Source organism: Tiliqua scincoides, chromosome 4 (assembly GCF_035046505.1).
Source record: "Tiliqua scincoides isolate rTilSci1 chromosome 4, rTilSci1.hap2, whole genome shotgun sequence".
In the NCBI taxonomy this organism is placed as follows: Eukaryota; Metazoa; Chordata; class Lepidosauria; order Squamata; family Scincidae; genus Tiliqua; species Tiliqua scincoides.
The window spans coordinates 95,885,830-95,903,941 of record NC_089824.1 but is presented as its reverse complement, the minus strand read 5'-3'; the positions used below and the strand labels follow the sequence as shown (position 1 = coordinate 95,903,941).

Below are 18,112 nucleotides of genomic sequence, written 5' to 3'. Positions count from 1 at the left end.
CCTTGTCACCAGACATTCCAGTTCTCCCACCTTTGCTCGTAGACTTCGGGCATTCGCATAAAAGCATTTGTACATGGAATGCCCCAGGATGCGCTGCTTATTCGCTCCTTTGTCCCCACATCCTCTCATTGTGCCAAACTGTCTATCACATCCCATCACGCTACCTTTCCCAATTTCTTCTCCTACTCTGCCTTTGTCTTGTTGTTCTCTAACCTCCCCATCCGCATCCCATAGGGATGAGGAGTCCCGAACCGGATGCCCCTCAGCTCCTGTCGGCCTTCCCCCAGGGATCAGTTTAAAAGGGATCAGTCTTCCCAGGGATCAGTTTATTCTCTTCTGATCAGACAGCAGTCCCCAGCTGCAGAATCCTTTAAAACTGCAGTCACCTGCATACAAAAGCTCCCCTTCTTATGAACATTCAACTTATAAAGGAACACTTTCAAGCCCCAACTTCTGGTTTTCAGCCAACACCTGCTGATTGCGAAAGCCATTCGTGACCATTCCAAGTAGCTCTGCAGGGAAACTGACAACATTCACACAGCACTGTCTTATGTTCTTAGAAATATTTCTTTACTTTGCCAGTAATTTAATCTGTGAAAATCCTTGACACAGGATATTGTGATGGTGTCTGGCCTAGATATCTTTAAAAGGGGATTAGATAGATTTATGGAGGAAAAGTCCATCACAGATTACAAGCTCTGAGGACTGTATGCAACATCCATGTTTTAGACACATCCTAACTCGGAATGCCAGAAGTAAGGGAGTGGCAACAAGATACAGGTATCTTGTTGTATTGAGTGCTCCCTGAGGCATCAGGTGAGACACGATGAGATACAGGAAGCTGGACTAGACGGTCACTTGACCTAATCTAGCAGAACTCTTTTTATGCTGCTAGCAAAACCAACAACTACAGAAACTACAGTTACTGTACTTACTGTACCTACATACAAACTTTGTATGTAGGAACAAAGCAAGGCCAGCCTTTCCTTTGCTGCTGCATCACAGATGTGAAACAGCAAGCAGTGGAGGGAACCCTCATCCCACAGCTCATGCAAGAGGTCGAACAGTTGGCCGTCACGCTGAGAGCAGTTACAGTGGCCCAGTGTGGGCTCCAGCAAGTCTCCAGAGGGCCAGAGGCTCATTGGAAACTGGAGGCTCTTTGCGGGCCAGACTGGGAGTTCTTGAGGGCCGCGAGTGGCCCCAGGGCCGGGGTTTGGGCACCCTGTTCTATAACAAAATAAACATCAGCTGTGGAATATAGCAATGAGGGCCTTCACCTCTGTACAATTGTTTCTATGTGAATGCTGGTAAAAAGAGAGAATAAAAGACATCTGAGGTCCCAGATTTCTGGCCTTCTAGAGGCCTCAGAAGGCTGAGGGTCAGGGAGGCCAAACACAGCCTCTTCAGCTCTCAGAAGGGTCTCAGAATGCAACCGGAGCACAGCTCTAATTGCGATTGGAGGATCTAGGTGCCACAGTCCACGGATTTGATTATCTGCAGATTTTGGTATGGGGGGGGGCTGGGGATCCCCTGGGGGCTGGGGATAAGAATAGGCCCTCAGTTTGGTGGTACGTGTCCTAAGAGGCGACTAAACAGCCACCGGGTAGATGGGACTCATCAGCCTGGGAAGGCAGCTCATCTGAGAGAAGGAAAACTCTGACCCCAAACCTCCACTGCCTTGTGGCTACATCCAGTTATGGAAAAGGCTTCAGGAGTCAACCTCGAGGCAAAATCCAGAGCCAGAGTCCCTGAGGCAGTTCGTGGCTGAACACAGACACGTCCTGGCAACTCCTGCGACGCCGCTGGAACCAACCGTATTGGCCTCTGTCCTTCCATTGGACCATTTCAGCGACATGGAGAGGGGGGATTTGCTGCATGGGAAACAGTCTATCCTCCATATCTACTTTACCCAGGCTTCGCGCACTGGAGAGGACACTCTGTTCCAGAACCACCATTCAGAGCACTATACCATAGTCTTCCGAGACTGAAGGATGCCAACAAGGGGGGGGGGTGTTCAGGAACTGATTCCCCCTTGAATATCAAGGCGCCACCTATATGATTGGTTATGTATCACCATGTATGTTTAACAATTATATGGTCAGTAATGAACATGTTGTTTTGTAGTGACTACTTAAAAACCTATAGCATTCATCACAAGTATATCTGTGAATTATTTTCTCTTATTGGGTGGTACATTTTAAGTATTCAATGTGATGCTGCCGTTTCACTGTATCCCTTATTAGCAGGTATTGGTAGGTCCTGTGATCTTTCTTTGTAACCAAGGACAGGTGCTAAACCTACATATTCAAGGACCCAGAAAATAGAAGATAGGTTAGAACATAATGACTTTTTAAAGAAATTCTTTGAGGAAGATGGGTTCCACACTGTTTTTTTGCCATGGAAACTGGAGTGATTGCAATATACAATACTTCTACCCAAGGATAGGAAGGTCCAGTACAGTTTTATTCACACCGAGTTTAGAATCACTGCCCCCCTGCAACTCGACTTGAAAACGAGTCATAAAGGGGGCACTTTCCGAGTTGCTAAGTCACCCTTTTGCAACTTGATAGGACTCAAGTCACCCCGTCCCCTTTAAAAAGCCCGTCATGGAAAAAAAACGAGGCTGCTGCCAGGGTGTGTATATACTGCAGTTCTCCTTTAATACTTCCCTGCTGTCCCCGCCCATCTGTAAACAGGGTGGGACAGACTGTGGGAGAATGGGGACAGAAGCGGCAAGAGGGAGGAGGGTCATGCGCAGCAGCTGCAAAGCTTACCAGGACAACCCTATCTATTGCAGCTCTACTCAAAAGTAGTTCCACTGCAGCCGGGCATTCAATGAGACTTCTCCCTTGCAAGTAACAACGGAGCCCACAGAACCCATGAGGTTGGAAAGCGTGATTGCTACGAACCGCCTCCCCTCTACTTCACCACATCATTTTTCCCCTCCAGCCAATCCTAAGACAAGCACCCCCTTGGGCTCATCCTCCCGCCTTCTCTCAGCCAAAGAAAATATCAAACCTCTGTATCCAATGATCATGGGTTCCTTCCTTCCTTTCAGAGATGGGCAAAACAGCTCACTCTCACCTCTCTCCTGCTGCTCGGATGCATTACCCTTCCCTACCTCCCAGCTGGAACTTCCCTGCTGCTCACTCAGTTTGAATGATAGCCCCATGAGGCTTTTCATGCTGCAAAAATAGTAAGCAAGCACACCAGACACAGACTTGAGTCTGCACGCATGGGAAAAAGTGCCAAATCAGGGGGCCCCTGATTTCAGTATTTTTCGGAGTCTTCCATGTGTGTGACTCACAAGTCCACGAGTCAGCTGAAAATGTGCATTTTCACGATTCAAGTCCAAGTCATCCAACTCAAGTTCCCAAGCCTGCTTCTACACAAACGCATTGTTTATATGAAATTATTTTAACACAATAACAATAAAACACTAAGTGGTAATGCCACATACATTATGTTTCATAGAAAGATTGATTCATTTCTTTTGCATTCATCTAAAAAGATACATTCTCTACAAGGTCATGGCTAGTGACATTCCTGTTTTGTTGACAATATGACCACCCAAGAGCAAGGTTGAACTTTTGCAAGATGGTCATGTTGTCATCAAAACAAGAGGGCCACTGGCTGTGGACTCACATAGTACAGCATTTGTTTGCTAGAACTTCCAGTAGGGTAACTACTGCTATAAAGCTGTGGCACAAAACAAGATATTACATGTTGCAAAGATGTTGCCCTGGCACAAGTGTTAGGATTAATGTGCCAAATTACTTTTAGTATTCAGTGCCTGGAAAATTACTAGTAGATGCCTGTGAGCCTGAATAGTCTCTACAGCAGCGATTTTCAACCACTGTGATGCAGCACACCTGCCTCAGGTGTGCCGCAGGCTCAGAGGAGGCAGGCAGCAGCTGTGTGCCCGCGTGCAGGAGAAGCAGCTGCTTTGAGCCTCCTGTGGCAGGCAACACAAGCAATCGAGCAGCCAGGGAAGGGGCTGGTCGAGGCTGCTTTGCATCCCACGCAGCAGCTGAAGAGTCACTTGGAGCTTGCTCCTGCTACTGAGCAAGACTCAGCCTGCAACCTGATCCTCACTTTCCTGGGAGTAAGCCCTGTTGGCTACTATGGGGCTTACTTCTGAGTAGACATGCATAGGGTTGGGCACAAAGGAGGTTGTTGCCTGCCTGCATGCTGATTGGCCAACAAGAGAAGCCTGGAGGAGCCAGGAGGTGGGAGCTGCGGAGTGAGTGAGAAGAGGGAGCCAGAAGCAGGCAAGCAGGTACATAGCAAGCGAGTCTGCTGAGGCCCCCAACCTAAGGTTTCAGGATCCCTGGAAGTCCCTTTTCCTTGCCAGTTTGCCTGCAACTCCCCAAAGCGACCCTCCCTGCACTTTGGGGCTTTTAGAGGAAGGGCGCTGGGCCACAATCCTATCTACACTTTCCTGGGAGTAGACTATAATGACTATAATGGGGCTTACTTCTGAGCAGGCATGCACAGGATTGGGCTTTTGGTTGCACTCTTTTTTCTCAAATACACAAGCAGGTAACTGGCACTTCTCTCTCCTCTTCTCCCCCACCCCCTTCCCCAGGAATATTCCCCCCCCCAAATCTCGCAATCACAGTTAGCAGCTCTCTTACTGTCCCACCCCTCACTTGTCAGCACCTTCCAAAGATACAGAATCACTGCCTCTCATTCTCTCTCTCTCTCCTCACTGCCCCTCACCCACATTCTCCACTATGTGATCCACCTGCCCTGTATTTGCCAACACTTTCTGGCACTTTTGATAAGAATTTGAACATAGAATTTTTCCTTCTTTTCAGAAACTGCATATACTTCCCTCTCCATGCTTCTTGTCAATTTTTTTTTGTCATGTAATGATTTAATTGTATTAATTTTATTAATTCAAGATTAACTGTAATGTAGTAATTTAACGTAAGTAAAAAACTGGTAGTGTGCCTTGACAATTTTAGTGCCTTGTCAGTGTGCCTCAAGCTGAAAAAGGTTGCAAATGGCTGCTCTACAGCATAAGAACAAGAGGCAGCATAAGAACTATAAAGGATATTTAGCTTTTTTCTTTTCCTTCAAACTCAAACAACATAGAAACAACAAAAAGTTAAGACTGAGAAGTTTTGGCAGTATTAGGGCTGCAATCCTTTACACACTTACTTGGGAATAAGTCCCACTGAATTCAATGAGATTTACTTCTGAGTAGGTATGCATAGGATTGCACTGTAAATCAGTGATTTCATTCTCTTATGATGGGAGATTAATCCAAGTAGAGAGAGTAAAACAGAACTTTACTTCCAAAGCAAGAGCTAATAGAGGATTAGCTCACAAAATATTAACATTAAAGTTCCCATTAGGTCGGAACTCTTTCTGCACAATTCCTAACAGCTCAAACACTGCATTAGTTTTCAGCCAGTGGTACTTCACAATAAGGCAGGTGGCTCTTGGCCTAACTGCAATGGTGACCATGTGACATCATCCTGGCTGGCCCAATCCTGCTTAAATTGGATACAGCTGCAGCAATGGTGGCGCACCAGGGGGCAAGATGTGACTGCAGCTGCTTGGACTTTCAAAAGAGGCACATTTCAGCAAAAAGAGGGTGTGGAACAAAGCTCCACTCCTGTGCACAGCAGCCATCCATGGTGGTGGTGGTGGTGGGACTTGCAAAAGTGGTACCTGCAAGACATGTTTGGAAAAGTGTAACCTAAAAAAGTCCTGCTATATTATCATGACCAATATTCTTTCATTGTACTTTACATTTAACTTTCTAAGGCCCAAATCCTAACCAACTTTCCAGCACTGGCATAGCTGTGCCAATGGGACGTGTGTTGCATCCTGCCGTGGGGTGGCACTAATGGAGGCCTCCTCAAAGTAAGATAATGCTTATTCCCTTACCTCGGAGCTGTAATGTCCTTACCTCGGTGCTGGAAAGTGGGTTGGGATTGTGCCCTTAGTTTATTTTAGTACAACAAAGTCAGCCCAAAAGAAAGTCTTGCCCATTGTTTTTCAGATATTCTGCACTGAGGTACTGAACCTTTCAATTTCACAAATGAGATATGTAACTGGTTCTCATGTTCTAGAAACAAGAAAAGCAGAATGGAAGGCAACAGCTTTTCCTGCTTCTTCTGAATTAGCTCACTGAATTTTCCAAACTGGTCCAACACATAAGCCACAGTTCAGGGAGCAAGTATTATAAGAGCAGCTGGATCTTCTCTGAAATGGTTCTTTGCCGTACATGGCCAACATCTGGATCCATCTCTGTGCAGGGTTCTGATGACCACAACCATAATTTTTCTCAATAAATGGATTTGCTCATTACAAATGTTATTTACTGGGTTATTTTATCCTGCTTTTCCTTTAATTCTGCAATTTGCTTTTTAAAAAAGATCTGCCCACCAATGTGTTGACTTGTTTCATACGGTTTATACGGTTGGTCAGAATAAAAGAGATGCTCAGGTCCAGTCAGGCAAATGTTCTTCTACTCTCTAAATCCATAAGAATGTAGTTTTACTTCTCATATCCTCTTGCTAGGAAATAAATTTTCAGAATTTGATTTCCACATTTGTGGTGGCCATTTTACATAATTGATGTTAGAACTCAATGGTGTACTCATAAGCAAGTCTCATAAGCAAATATTCATAAGTAAGTCTCAATGTGTTCCAAGACCATTTGAGTCTTTGTTGCACTTTCTGCAACAAATGATTTCTTTCTGCAACCAATGATTCTAAGCATGTCCAGACTCTCATTGCTGGTAGGAATTTGAGCCGGAGTCCCTGAAGCAGTTCATGGCTGAACACAGTCACGTTCTGGCAACTCCTGCGACACTGCTGGAACCAACCGTATTGGCCTCTGCCTTTCCATTGGACCATTTCAGCGACGTGGAGAGGGGGGATTTGCTGCATGGGTAACAGCCTATCCTCCATACCTACTTTACCCAGGCTTCGCGCACTGGAGAGGACACTCTGTTCCAGAACCACCATTCAGAGCGTAACACCATAGTCTTCCGAGACTGAAGGATGCCAACTCAAAATTGGTAGGAGCAGATCTGCCACTTAAATTGAGGCAAATTTGCTGAGCCTGCTAGTATGTACCCTGTATTTTTTAAAAAAATCCTCCTGCATATGCCTCACTATCACTGTCACCTCTCACCGCTGCTTCCAGCAGCAGTTTCCTCCCCCTTCCTTCTGGAGAACGAAGTGGGCTACTGCTACCCCAATCCTCTTCCCATTTGCCCTCAGTAAGCAAGTGAGTTGACTTTAGTGGCATGGTACAAGGCACCCCTCATCAGTTCACCACTCCTCCCTAACTCTCCACTTGAAACTATTGCTTCAGTTGGCCTTATTGACAGGCCAGCTGTATTTGTTATAACAAATGTTTCTATAAGTGCCATAGAATTTTGCCCATTCTATTATTAATGACAGAAACTCCAGTTTATTGAAATATTTTAAGCACAATATTCAAAGCTGTGCTATCTTCTGATGTAAAACGCCCAACATCACATGAAATTCAAAGAGGAAAAAGTATATTGTAAAAACTTTTTTATATTCACATTTCTCTTATATATTCCTGTTATACTGATAGCATACAATATATGGATAGTGACCACAGAAACCTTGCTTTAAAAGAAAACTTGTAACTTTTGATGAAGGGAGACTTCTCTCCTGTATTGAAGATATTACTCTCTTGCAATGCAGCCAAGTTGTTACTGATGAACAGAATTTTACTGCATGCAAACATGGCTTACATAAAATTACGTCGAGAATTATGCACCCTAGAACCATTAACTCTGAATGGACAACCATGTGAATATTATTTTATATTTTATCCTTGCTAACAGTGGAGGGAGACAAATAAACCAGAGTGCCTTTATCTCTCATGCTAAAACAAGAGACACCAGAAGCCTATAAGAAATGTTTGCTTCTGGATAAGAAGTGGAATTCTATCACAGGCCAAAACTAACTTTAAAAAAAAACTTCAAAGTATGAACACAAGCGTCTATCCCTATGTTCCCAAACTTTTTTGACTGCAACCCTAAACACAATTTTTCTCTCACTCCAATGACCCACAGAGTTAGTACATGTTAATGATAACAAGGAATGCTTCCTTCCTGCAACCCTCAGGAACATCCACTTGACCCTCATTTGGTCACAACCCCTGGTTTGGGAACCACTGGTTTACCCTATTGAATGAGTTATATATGTTTAAGGTTTGGGGTTTATAGGACCTGTTGTGGATGAACTTTTTCTACTTTTAGTGTCAAACCTTTGAAGGCTTACCAGGTTGAAACAACATGCAATCACCTGCCACTGAAAGTCATCTTTTGAATAAAGCTTATTTGCATATTTTTTCTGTAATCCCAACTCAACTTCAACCCAACCCTGTCAACATACCTGGATACATTTTCTTTTTTAATTCCAGCCCTCTTTCCTATCAGAACTGGAAGTATTTTACAATCTATTAATCTGAACAAACAATAAACATCACATTCTTCATTGATAAGAAACCCACAGAACAATTTTAAAATACCAATACTGTACAATCTCCTTCACTTATTAGATTGATACTTGCAATTCTTCACAGAAGAATTTTCATAGAATATTTAACCATAGAACACAATAGGCATTCATGTGACTTTCTCATTTTTGTTGTTAAAAGTGTCTGGAAAGAGAGCTAATAAAACAGTGGACAAATTAAACCATTAATCTCACTGGCCAGTTAGCTTGGCCTGTTAAATAACACACCATATTTGTAAAAAAGGAAGTTGACTGCAACTGTAAACTTTGTTATGAGTTCATAACTGTAGATAGAAGTAAGGTTTCACCCACCTGGGATCTTTCTGAATGCTATCAATGGAAGGTGACCTAGCCAAGGTTCCCTCAGGTGGGATGGCTGGTCCAGATTTGCTGTATGGTGATTCAACAGAAGGACAATACTGCAGCTGTCGGTAGGGGTCTGCGTAATTGGAGACTGGGCCTGCTGCATAGCTGGCCCTCTGGAAGGTCGCTGTTGAGTTCTGTGTGCCGTGTTGACTGCCTGTGCGCTGTAAGGGTACGGAGTCGACACCAGGGGAAGATGGGGCTACGACAGGAAAGTAGGGACAAAGTAAAAAATTGAGGACCTGTTCACAGAAATGGTTAACCAGGTCTAGGCAGAGGAAAAAATACACACATATAAACAGGGGTTCGAAAAGAATGAGGGGGGAAAAAAAGAACATTGTCATACCCAAAACCATAATGAAATACACTTCAAATGAAATTCTTAAACAAAAGTATCCTGTTTAACTTGAGGAATATTCTCCTAATTGCTAATTCCATATTCAGAAAGACAAACAACAGAAAAGCATACAAACATACAAAATCCCCAGGCAGATTTCATGGCTTCACATCAGAGCATTGCTTCACACCCTATCATGTACTCAATTCTGGGGTCTTTAAAAGAGCAAAGGTGCTGCCTTGTCATGCAGTCCTGCTCTAGGAGGAGAGACTGTGAACAAATCTTTTTCCATACTAAACCTTTAAGTATCCAACAACATACTGAGAATAACTGCCCGTAGAAGTGAAAAGCAGTTCATGGTGCAGCAATAATAGCAGTAGTGTAAAGATTTTTACATTTTTCACTTTAAAAAAAAATACTTGGCATTTTTTTTAATTGCAGGTACTTACAAGCAGATGCTCAACTTGAAGTGCAATCTTATTTCAAATAGTAGCTAGTTCACACAACTTAGCCATGTATTCCTTCTTAGACTGTGGTGACAGACGTTGCTATCACCAAAGATGGATAACATTTGTGGTGACATAATCAGCATGGATCTAATTCCTGATTTAGTATTCCATTCCTGATCTTTACAAAAAAACATTTGATAGTATACTAAATCAGAAACATTTTCATTGCATATAATTTGCAATCTATAGTGGGGGAAAAAGTCATCATTGATTGAAGAAAAAGTTGAAGAGTTCATTGTTCTTAGTGGGTTAAGATTCTATTCTCAAATGGATTCTACAATCCATTCCACTGGTTTTAATTTAAATTTTTCCTGGGTTTTAACTGTTTTGAAATGGTAATAACTTAGATTGCAGTCCACTGCAGGCATATGGGGAGTAAATACCATATAATCTACTTCTGAGTAAACAAGCCTGGAATTGGGTTGCAATATAATGAGATTAAGTAAATATAAATGAGATATAAAATATATCTAGTAAATATAATGAGATTCCCACAATCCTCTTGATTTTGAATGAATCAATGAACGAATCAATCTGCCTATCCTCCATAAGGTATCGTAGTGAGCCCCTCTTGTGGGTCTCACTGCCTTCTGAGGATTTTGGGGTGGTGACTTGCAAGAGGGCTCTCTCAGTGGAGGCCCTCAAAAATGTGGAACTTCCTCTTTCACAACAAGTGACTGGTGCCTGATCTGTTAGAATGTCTATGCCAGCTGAAGGCCTACATTTTTTAGCATCAGTTTTTTCTGGTACTCTTCATTAGTATTGATGGGTTATTGCTCACTCTCTGTTTTTTTCAGTTGGTTTGCTTTTTTATTATTTTATTTTCTGCCTTCAGTTTTGATGGTTGTGAACCACCTTGGATCATATGAGAAAGTGGGGAGGGGTCTACATCTTCAGAGTAAATAAGTAACTAAGTAAATACTGACATTTTTATCACTTCATAGCAAGGTTATTTGAGTGGCGGAATCAAAAGCGAAAGGAGGTCCATGGAATAGCATGCACGCTATCTCTCCTATAACTGAATTTTGATCAAATCTCAACAGGTTTTTCCAATGTTTCTCTTCTGTACACATTACAATTTTTCCTTCCTGGTCAAACCTTTTTGAAAAGAAGTCGGGAGCCCAGGTCTCTGATGAACACTGCACATGTGATGAGGAAGGACATGGTATGGAGGAAAGGGGTGGTGGACAGGAAGGGATGTTTTAAAACTTTCTTTGTCTAACATTTTCCCCATATTATCCTGTCCCTCAGATATTTTTCCCCAGTAAATCAAGATATATATGTGCCACAGCTAAAAGAAGATCAACTGAAGGACAGGAGTGCAGTGTTAAGAAGCGCGGGGGGGGGGGAACCCTACTTTCCAACAAATAATGACCATCTATCACTGCTATATAGATATTCAGTAGTGTCCAAGGTCTCAGCGGGCTTCTAGTTTTTCCCTTAATGAACAGTCATCCCAAATTAAGTAATCAAGATAACACCATCAATAATCCTTCCTTTAAATTAAAATTACAGGAACAGATGACTTGAAGACATAGGAATTGTAAGAAATTATGAAGCTATTTACAAGAAAAATTTGATAATTATGAGATAATTAAGAATGAAAGTACATGCCCTGTCTTGTTACTGTCAGTGAAACAGTGGGAGATTAAAGTCCTCTTTCTTCAGTGGTTTTCATATCGTCCTTTTTATAACGTGTCTGTCAATCGTCTCCAAACAATAGATACACAAGATCTAGCTTTTATCTGTCCATGAGCGTTGGAACTTCATTTTACAGTTTTAATGACCTGAAGAATCTTCAGCAAGCACTGCAGTAAGCTGAAGTGTACTTTTGTCTCTTTCCTAAATCCCCTCTGTGACCTTTAAAAACATTGCACGCTAATTAGAATATAAGCACATATGCAAAGTTCTTGACTGTTAAGATTTCATTCATTCCAGTTTGAGTTGATGCCTTTTTGATGCCTTTTGAGTTGATGCCATTCATTCATGCCTTTTCTTCATGTAATTTTCACTTTGATGTATATGGAACAGCAAGCTGAACTACAGAATGTACTTGTTAATTATGGCAATGATTATGAAGGTGCAATACTGAAAATCTGTTGGTTAGTAGACATTCAAGAAGAATGCAATGATATAAAGCTATATTGGTCTACATGCGTGAAAATGGATTTTTAGTCTCAATTTAACCATCATATATACCAGTGGTCTCCAAACATTTTGGCCAGAGGGTCACCTCAAATGGCGAGGTGTTGAGGGTTGGAAAAATAATTTAAATATAACATTTAAATAAATAAATTTGAGATGGAACTTAGATGAGTGAATAAGTGAATGAATGGGCTCATTCATTCAACCTCTCTGGCCCTCAGAACACCCTCCAGACACAATCAGAGCACAGTTCTGGTCATGTTCAGTTGAGTGGGCCAGAGGCCTTCAGGGGACAAGAGGTTGGCCACGGGCCAGATAGAGGCTTGCCACGGGCCACATCTGGCCCCCGGGCCGGGGTTTGGAGACCCCTGATATATACTAACAGCAAACTTGGTGGTGTTGTGCCTATCAGTAGGACAATGAAATTGGATCACCCACAGGTATACTGCAAATATTTGTTTGCAAATTCAAGAAAAAGAAATCCAAAGTGGCTCACAAAAGACTGAGTGTATACTTTACTCAGCTGGAGAACACAATGTTCAGAGTGGTTGGGAGCTAGCAAAGAAAAGAAGAAGAAAAAAACACTGCAAGGGAGGAGCGATCTTAACTACTTGAACCTCTAATATTTTATAGTGTCCTGGAGGTTGCATGCTTTAAACCATTTACACACCTATGCTGACATTCCCCCAGGGACAGAATGACGTCCATTTTTGGAGACCCATATCCTGATGACAGAAGTCCTTTGCTGGAGGGGGGGCTTTTTTAAAAAAAAAAGAGAGAGAAAAAGGTTTTGTCCTATCATAAGCCAATTTTCCTACAAGGATTCTTGCAGTTTGAAAGGAACAGAGCCCTTAAATCCTAATGTATCCTATAATGTGAAAAGGGGGTGGGAGCAGGATAAAGCATCGTTATGTGCATCTCTTCATCACAATTTTCCCCTTGCAAATGCCCAAACACAGAACTAAGACTTTAGGAACCATATATAGTAGCTGCATTTGGTGTACACTTGAGTACATTTAAGCCCAACATTTAAATAAGGCATAAAGCACACACATCTGCATTCTAAATAAACAGAACTAGTCAGAAACACACCTGGGCATCACCAACTGAGGAGGTTTCAAGGGTCAACCAGATCAGGCACAGGTGGAGGACCAGCTGTGGAAGGTCCACACCCATCCAAGGGCCTACCTGGCTACAATGAACTCTGAATGATCAGTACCAGTGACAATTCACCATCAGAGAGCTGATGTCAGTACCTTGGGGCCCCCACAGCACAGCTTTGTCCTAGGACCCCCCCCCCCCAAAAAAAATCTGGAATCAGCTATGATCACAGAAGAAAGCATACCCCAAGGTGGAATAGGTTCATTAAAGTGTTAAAAACTTGCAAAAGTTGCTATCAAAATTCACATCATCAGGAGACAGTTTGTGGACTTGGGGGACTAAGGGCCCAGTCCTATCCAACTTTCTAGCACTGGTGCAGCTGCAATGCAGTCCTGAGATAAGGGTACAAATATTCCCAGACCTTGAGGAGGTCTCTGTGACTGCCTCCCCACCACAGGAGGGCACACCCCATTGGCACAGTACAGTTGCACTGGCACTGGAAAATTGGATAGGACTGGGCCCTTAGTTACCCTAAGTAATAATACAATGATTGCAATGTACTTGAGAGTTTAGAAATAGAGTATTAACAAATGCGCACTCATAGAATTTCACAGAAATTCTGTGCTGCTTATACATCTACTTATTTTCATTAATTTAACATTTCATTAGGATGAAAACATTAGCTTAGAGACACTGCATTTGGAAAATTGGTGCACTGTGATTCTATTCAGACAGCTTGCATGAGATGTTAAGATGGTAATGGTTCCTGAAACTGTGAAGGATTCAGCAATTTCTGAACCATTTACTGTTCTTCCCAACACTAATCTTCAACAATGGGAAGGAAAACACAATCCTGTGGATACAGCCACAGTATTTGTGGCTTCACAAATCCTGTGAAGGATTCAGCAATTTCTGAACCATTTACTGTTCTTCCCAACACTGATCTTCAACCATGGGAAGGAAAACACAATCCCATTTCTGGCACGTTTTCCAGTCTGCTTAAAAACATAATTTGACTAATGTACACTTTTGCAGTTTTCTTTCCTGAACACTATTCAAAAACAAAATCACCAGGCAACATTACTAGTGATCCCAACTCAGGTGCTCAATTAGCACTAGATTTGGGGTGATTTGGTTATTTCTTACACTTACTGGATTATTGCCTTCAGATTCCAAAGTATGGAAAGCATGTATCTGGTCATGGGAACAAGAGTTCAAACTGTACTCAATATATGGCTCCACTGGACAGAAAGAATGTGTAGACCAGTGGTTCTCAAACCTTTAGCACTGGGACCCAATTTTTAGAATGAGAATCAGTCAGGGCCCAGCAGAAGTGATATCATCAAGCAGGAAAATTTTTAACATTCTAGGCTGCGATCCTACCCACACTTACCAGGGAGTAAGCCTCATTGTCTATCATTGTTCAAAGCATATACATACTAGCCTATACAAATGCAGTCATATACCATGGTGGCATCAAGTCTATTAAAAATAAAATATTGAAATGAATGGTAACCCACCTGAAATTGGCTCACAACTCACCTAGTGAGTCCCGACCCACAGGCTGAGAAACACTGGTATAGATAATGTATTAGGAATTGCAACTGTATTTCTATTTGTTATCAACCATTGTTCATATTTCCATCTCTCTCCCCCAATGAAAATTACATGAACCTAGGGTGTGTTTTTTTTGCTGCCACCTCAGCAAATTTTTGGACAGTGGCAATTACATATCCAGTCATAATTTCTTCCACTATAGCTTGCCTTAAAAATTTACTTATACTATGCACAATTTCTTTTCTGTGGCTAATGGCAAATAAAAAATGCCAAGATACTGTCAGTCCATAGTCCTATGAATGCAGGACTGATGAAAAAAATCCCACTGTTTAAACTGGGGTGCTGCTCCATTGCTGAAAACTATCACCACCTCAAGGTTTAGATTGCTGCGCCTCAGTTCAAGAAAAAGAACTTGCTGTTCTTCAACTTGTCTCTTATGGCTGCATATCCATATTCAGTTTGTCCCATCCCACAAACAGTCTGACAGACTGTATACTGTGGCTGTATTTGGGGTACACTGGCGCACATTTAAGTCCTACTGATTTAAAGGAGGCAAAAAACACACACCCCTGTATACTAGATAGTCACTAGTCATAAGCTTTCTGAAAGCAATCATCCGCTGATCTGAACAGTCTGTACACTAAACCTCACACTGGTTATTTTAGAAAAATAGTTGGAAAGGCAGACAAACAAAAAACTAATATTTTCATGATAAATAAGCACACAGACACTGTCTGGTGAAGTTGACTTGTTAACCACACAGATACAGATCTAAATTCACAAAGCTAATAAAAGATAACTTTCAAGCCAGGGCTTTCCTCAGGGGTCAACAGGACAGAAAGACAGAAAGAAAGACAGGACAGAACAAAACAATAACATGGTCTTCTTTCCTCTGAAGTGTCCCATTCAGTCTTTGGAAAATTTATCTCTCTCTTTTTTTAAATCTATGCTTTTATTTTACTATATTAAAAACAAATACAAACAGAAAAAATTAAAAAATAAAGATATTACAGGTTGTGTGCCAAATGCGGAAATCTCAACTTCATTTCTTTGTTCTACTATAAAATCATAAAAAGTTATTAATTCTTAAACAATCTACACTTATTAAAAAATACATTTTCAACACATAAAAAAGAAAAAAATAAGTTAAATCTCCTATCTATTCATCAAATCCATAGATTATTTGACCCATTATATCAGACTACATTTCTTTATTCTACTATAAAATCATATGAAAAAATTAATTATCAGATCTTAAAACAGTCTAAACTAACTAAAAATTACATTATCCACACAAAAAGAAAAATGAGAAACATGAAAATTAACTCCCCTATCTACTCATCAAATTCATAGGTTATTTAGCCCATTTTCCCCTCGGTGCACAGTTAGTCCATGAATGGTTTCCAATAATCCATAAAAATTTTTACTGGCTAAATAATTGCAAGTTTATCCATTATCCATCAAAATGTCTTCCTCCTGACATTGATCCTGTTGTATATCTTCTAATCTTCCCTCTTGTCCTCCTAAATCCTCCTGTTCTTTAAATTTCTGCATAAAGTCTCTTGCCTTTTGCACCATATTTAGTCAGTAGTTTTGTCTATAAACCTGACCAACTTCTGAGCAGTCTTTGGAATATTTCTCAATTGTTGTTACAATTATTTGTGGAACCTGGTCAGGGTTAATGTCTTGTTTTCATGCACTGCAATATCAGATGGCAAATTATCTTAGCCAGAATTCTTAACAATTTTCTTTCATCAGGCAGCTGGACATGAATGCTGCTGCATGGTTCACTGCTTTGTTAAGCAAATGATGTGACTTAAATGGGCTTTCCAATTGACCAATGATGGTCATTCTCTGAAGAGGGACTTTTGTTTTATGTTTGATCATGCATCTTCTCTAAGAGAGTGATTCTATCCAAGTTTTCAGCACTGATGCAACAGTGGCAAAAGGACTTGGGCTGAATCCTGTGGTAAAGGAGCCAGTCACAGAGGCCTCTTCAACGTTAAGGAATTTTGTTCTCTTACCTTAGGGCTGCTTTGTAGTCCTATTAGTGCTGGCAAGTTGGATAGGATTGGGTTCCGAGTCTGTCTATGCAACTAAGGGCACAATCCTAACCAGGTCTACTCAGAGATAAGACCTATTTTGTTCAATGGGGCTTACTCTCAGGAAAGTGTGGTTAGGACTGCAGCCTAAGAAGGCCTTGCTGGGTTTCAAAGTAGCTCTCGAGCCAAAAAAGTGTGAGCACCCCTGGGTTAGGGGGTATTGTGTCAGCATTAGGGTTTGTGTGAGACTGAACGCAGGATTGTTAGTGGGTGGTTGAGGAGGTGTCATGTGAGTGAGTTTTGGTTGTGATTCAGGAGTGTTAACCTTTAGTCTTGGATTAAGGTACTCAAGGAGAAGCTGGTGTCCTCTGTCTTGGTGAGAGAGGAACAGGGGAGAAGGTGGGGACCTCTGGCTCCATGAGAGGGGGATAGGGGGCGAGAGAGTTCAGTGAGAGGGGGTGTTGTATGTAGTAATAATTTCATAGTGAAGTGAGAGTGACTGAATGCTGAGTGTGTGGTTGAGGCTGTGTGGTTTATGGGTCAATGGTAACGTGTTTGACATCTCAAGGGAGTTGGGGGGTGGGAGTGCAGTCACCATTAATAGAGTGAGTGGATTTTTTTAAATCTTTATTTATTTATTTATTTATTTATTTTAATTTTGGTTTTCAAGTTTTATTGTGTTTTAATGTTTTTTAAATGTTTTATTTTTATGCATGTTTTTATATTTTATGTTTTTATATGATTTCTTTTGTAAGCCACCTTGTGTGCCCTTTACTGGGACAGAAAGGTGGAATATAAATTCTATAAATAAAAATAAATAAATAAATAAATAAATAAAATCACAACCTGGGGTAATAACTTCCACAAGAATACCTGTATTGCTTTTGCTACAATAGATTACACCCTGCACATTTCCGATTCCCCATTACAGCAACCAAGACTGATTTCTGTTGTTAAGTGTCATGATCTTTTTCAGCTGCCTAACTAATCACCTGAGCTCTGTTTGATCCAAGTTCTGGAAACAGCAATTAGGCCAATCAACAGTTTTCATGCCAAAATGTTGCAATCACTTGTGATTCTTCTAAAATGGTTACATTCCTCCTGCTAGGGTAAAGGTTGGCAAATACAGCCCTCAGGCCAGATCTAGCTTACCACCCACCCAATCTGCAATGTCACAGGGACTCTACAAGCCTAAGTAGGTAGCTCTGCCTTTCCCTATCCAGTGTGTGGCAAATTGGGCAGGAGGCTTTGCCTCCCAAGGCAAGTTCCAGACACTTCCAGGAGTTCAGTAAAGACGTTATCGCTGAACGTCTGGTCCCTTTGCCCAAAAAGGTTGCCAACCCCTGCTAGGGCCTCTTAATATTTCAATTATCCCTATTCACAACTATATCATGAAATGTGCATCACGTTTATTCATTCCTACCCATACAGAATAATGGTTTTTACATATACATAAATTACATTCATCACACACCAAAACTTCTAAGAAACACAAGATTATTATTCCACAAAAAAACTATAATGCATACTTAAATAGGA

General features: G+C 41.4%; 1 protein-coding gene across 1 annotated transcript in view; it reads right to left on the bottom strand.

The window, feature by feature from the left end:
- Positions 1-18,112, bottom strand: part of CTNND2 (catenin delta 2) — a 575,776-nt gene that overhangs the window by 267,150 nt on the left and 290,514 nt on the right. The window contains exon 6 of the mRNA XM_066622958.1: positions 8,832-9,084. Within this exon, the coding sequence (XP_066479055.1) occupies positions 8,832-9,084 (253 nt within the window). The remainder of the gene's footprint in view (positions 1-8,831; positions 9,085-18,112) is intronic.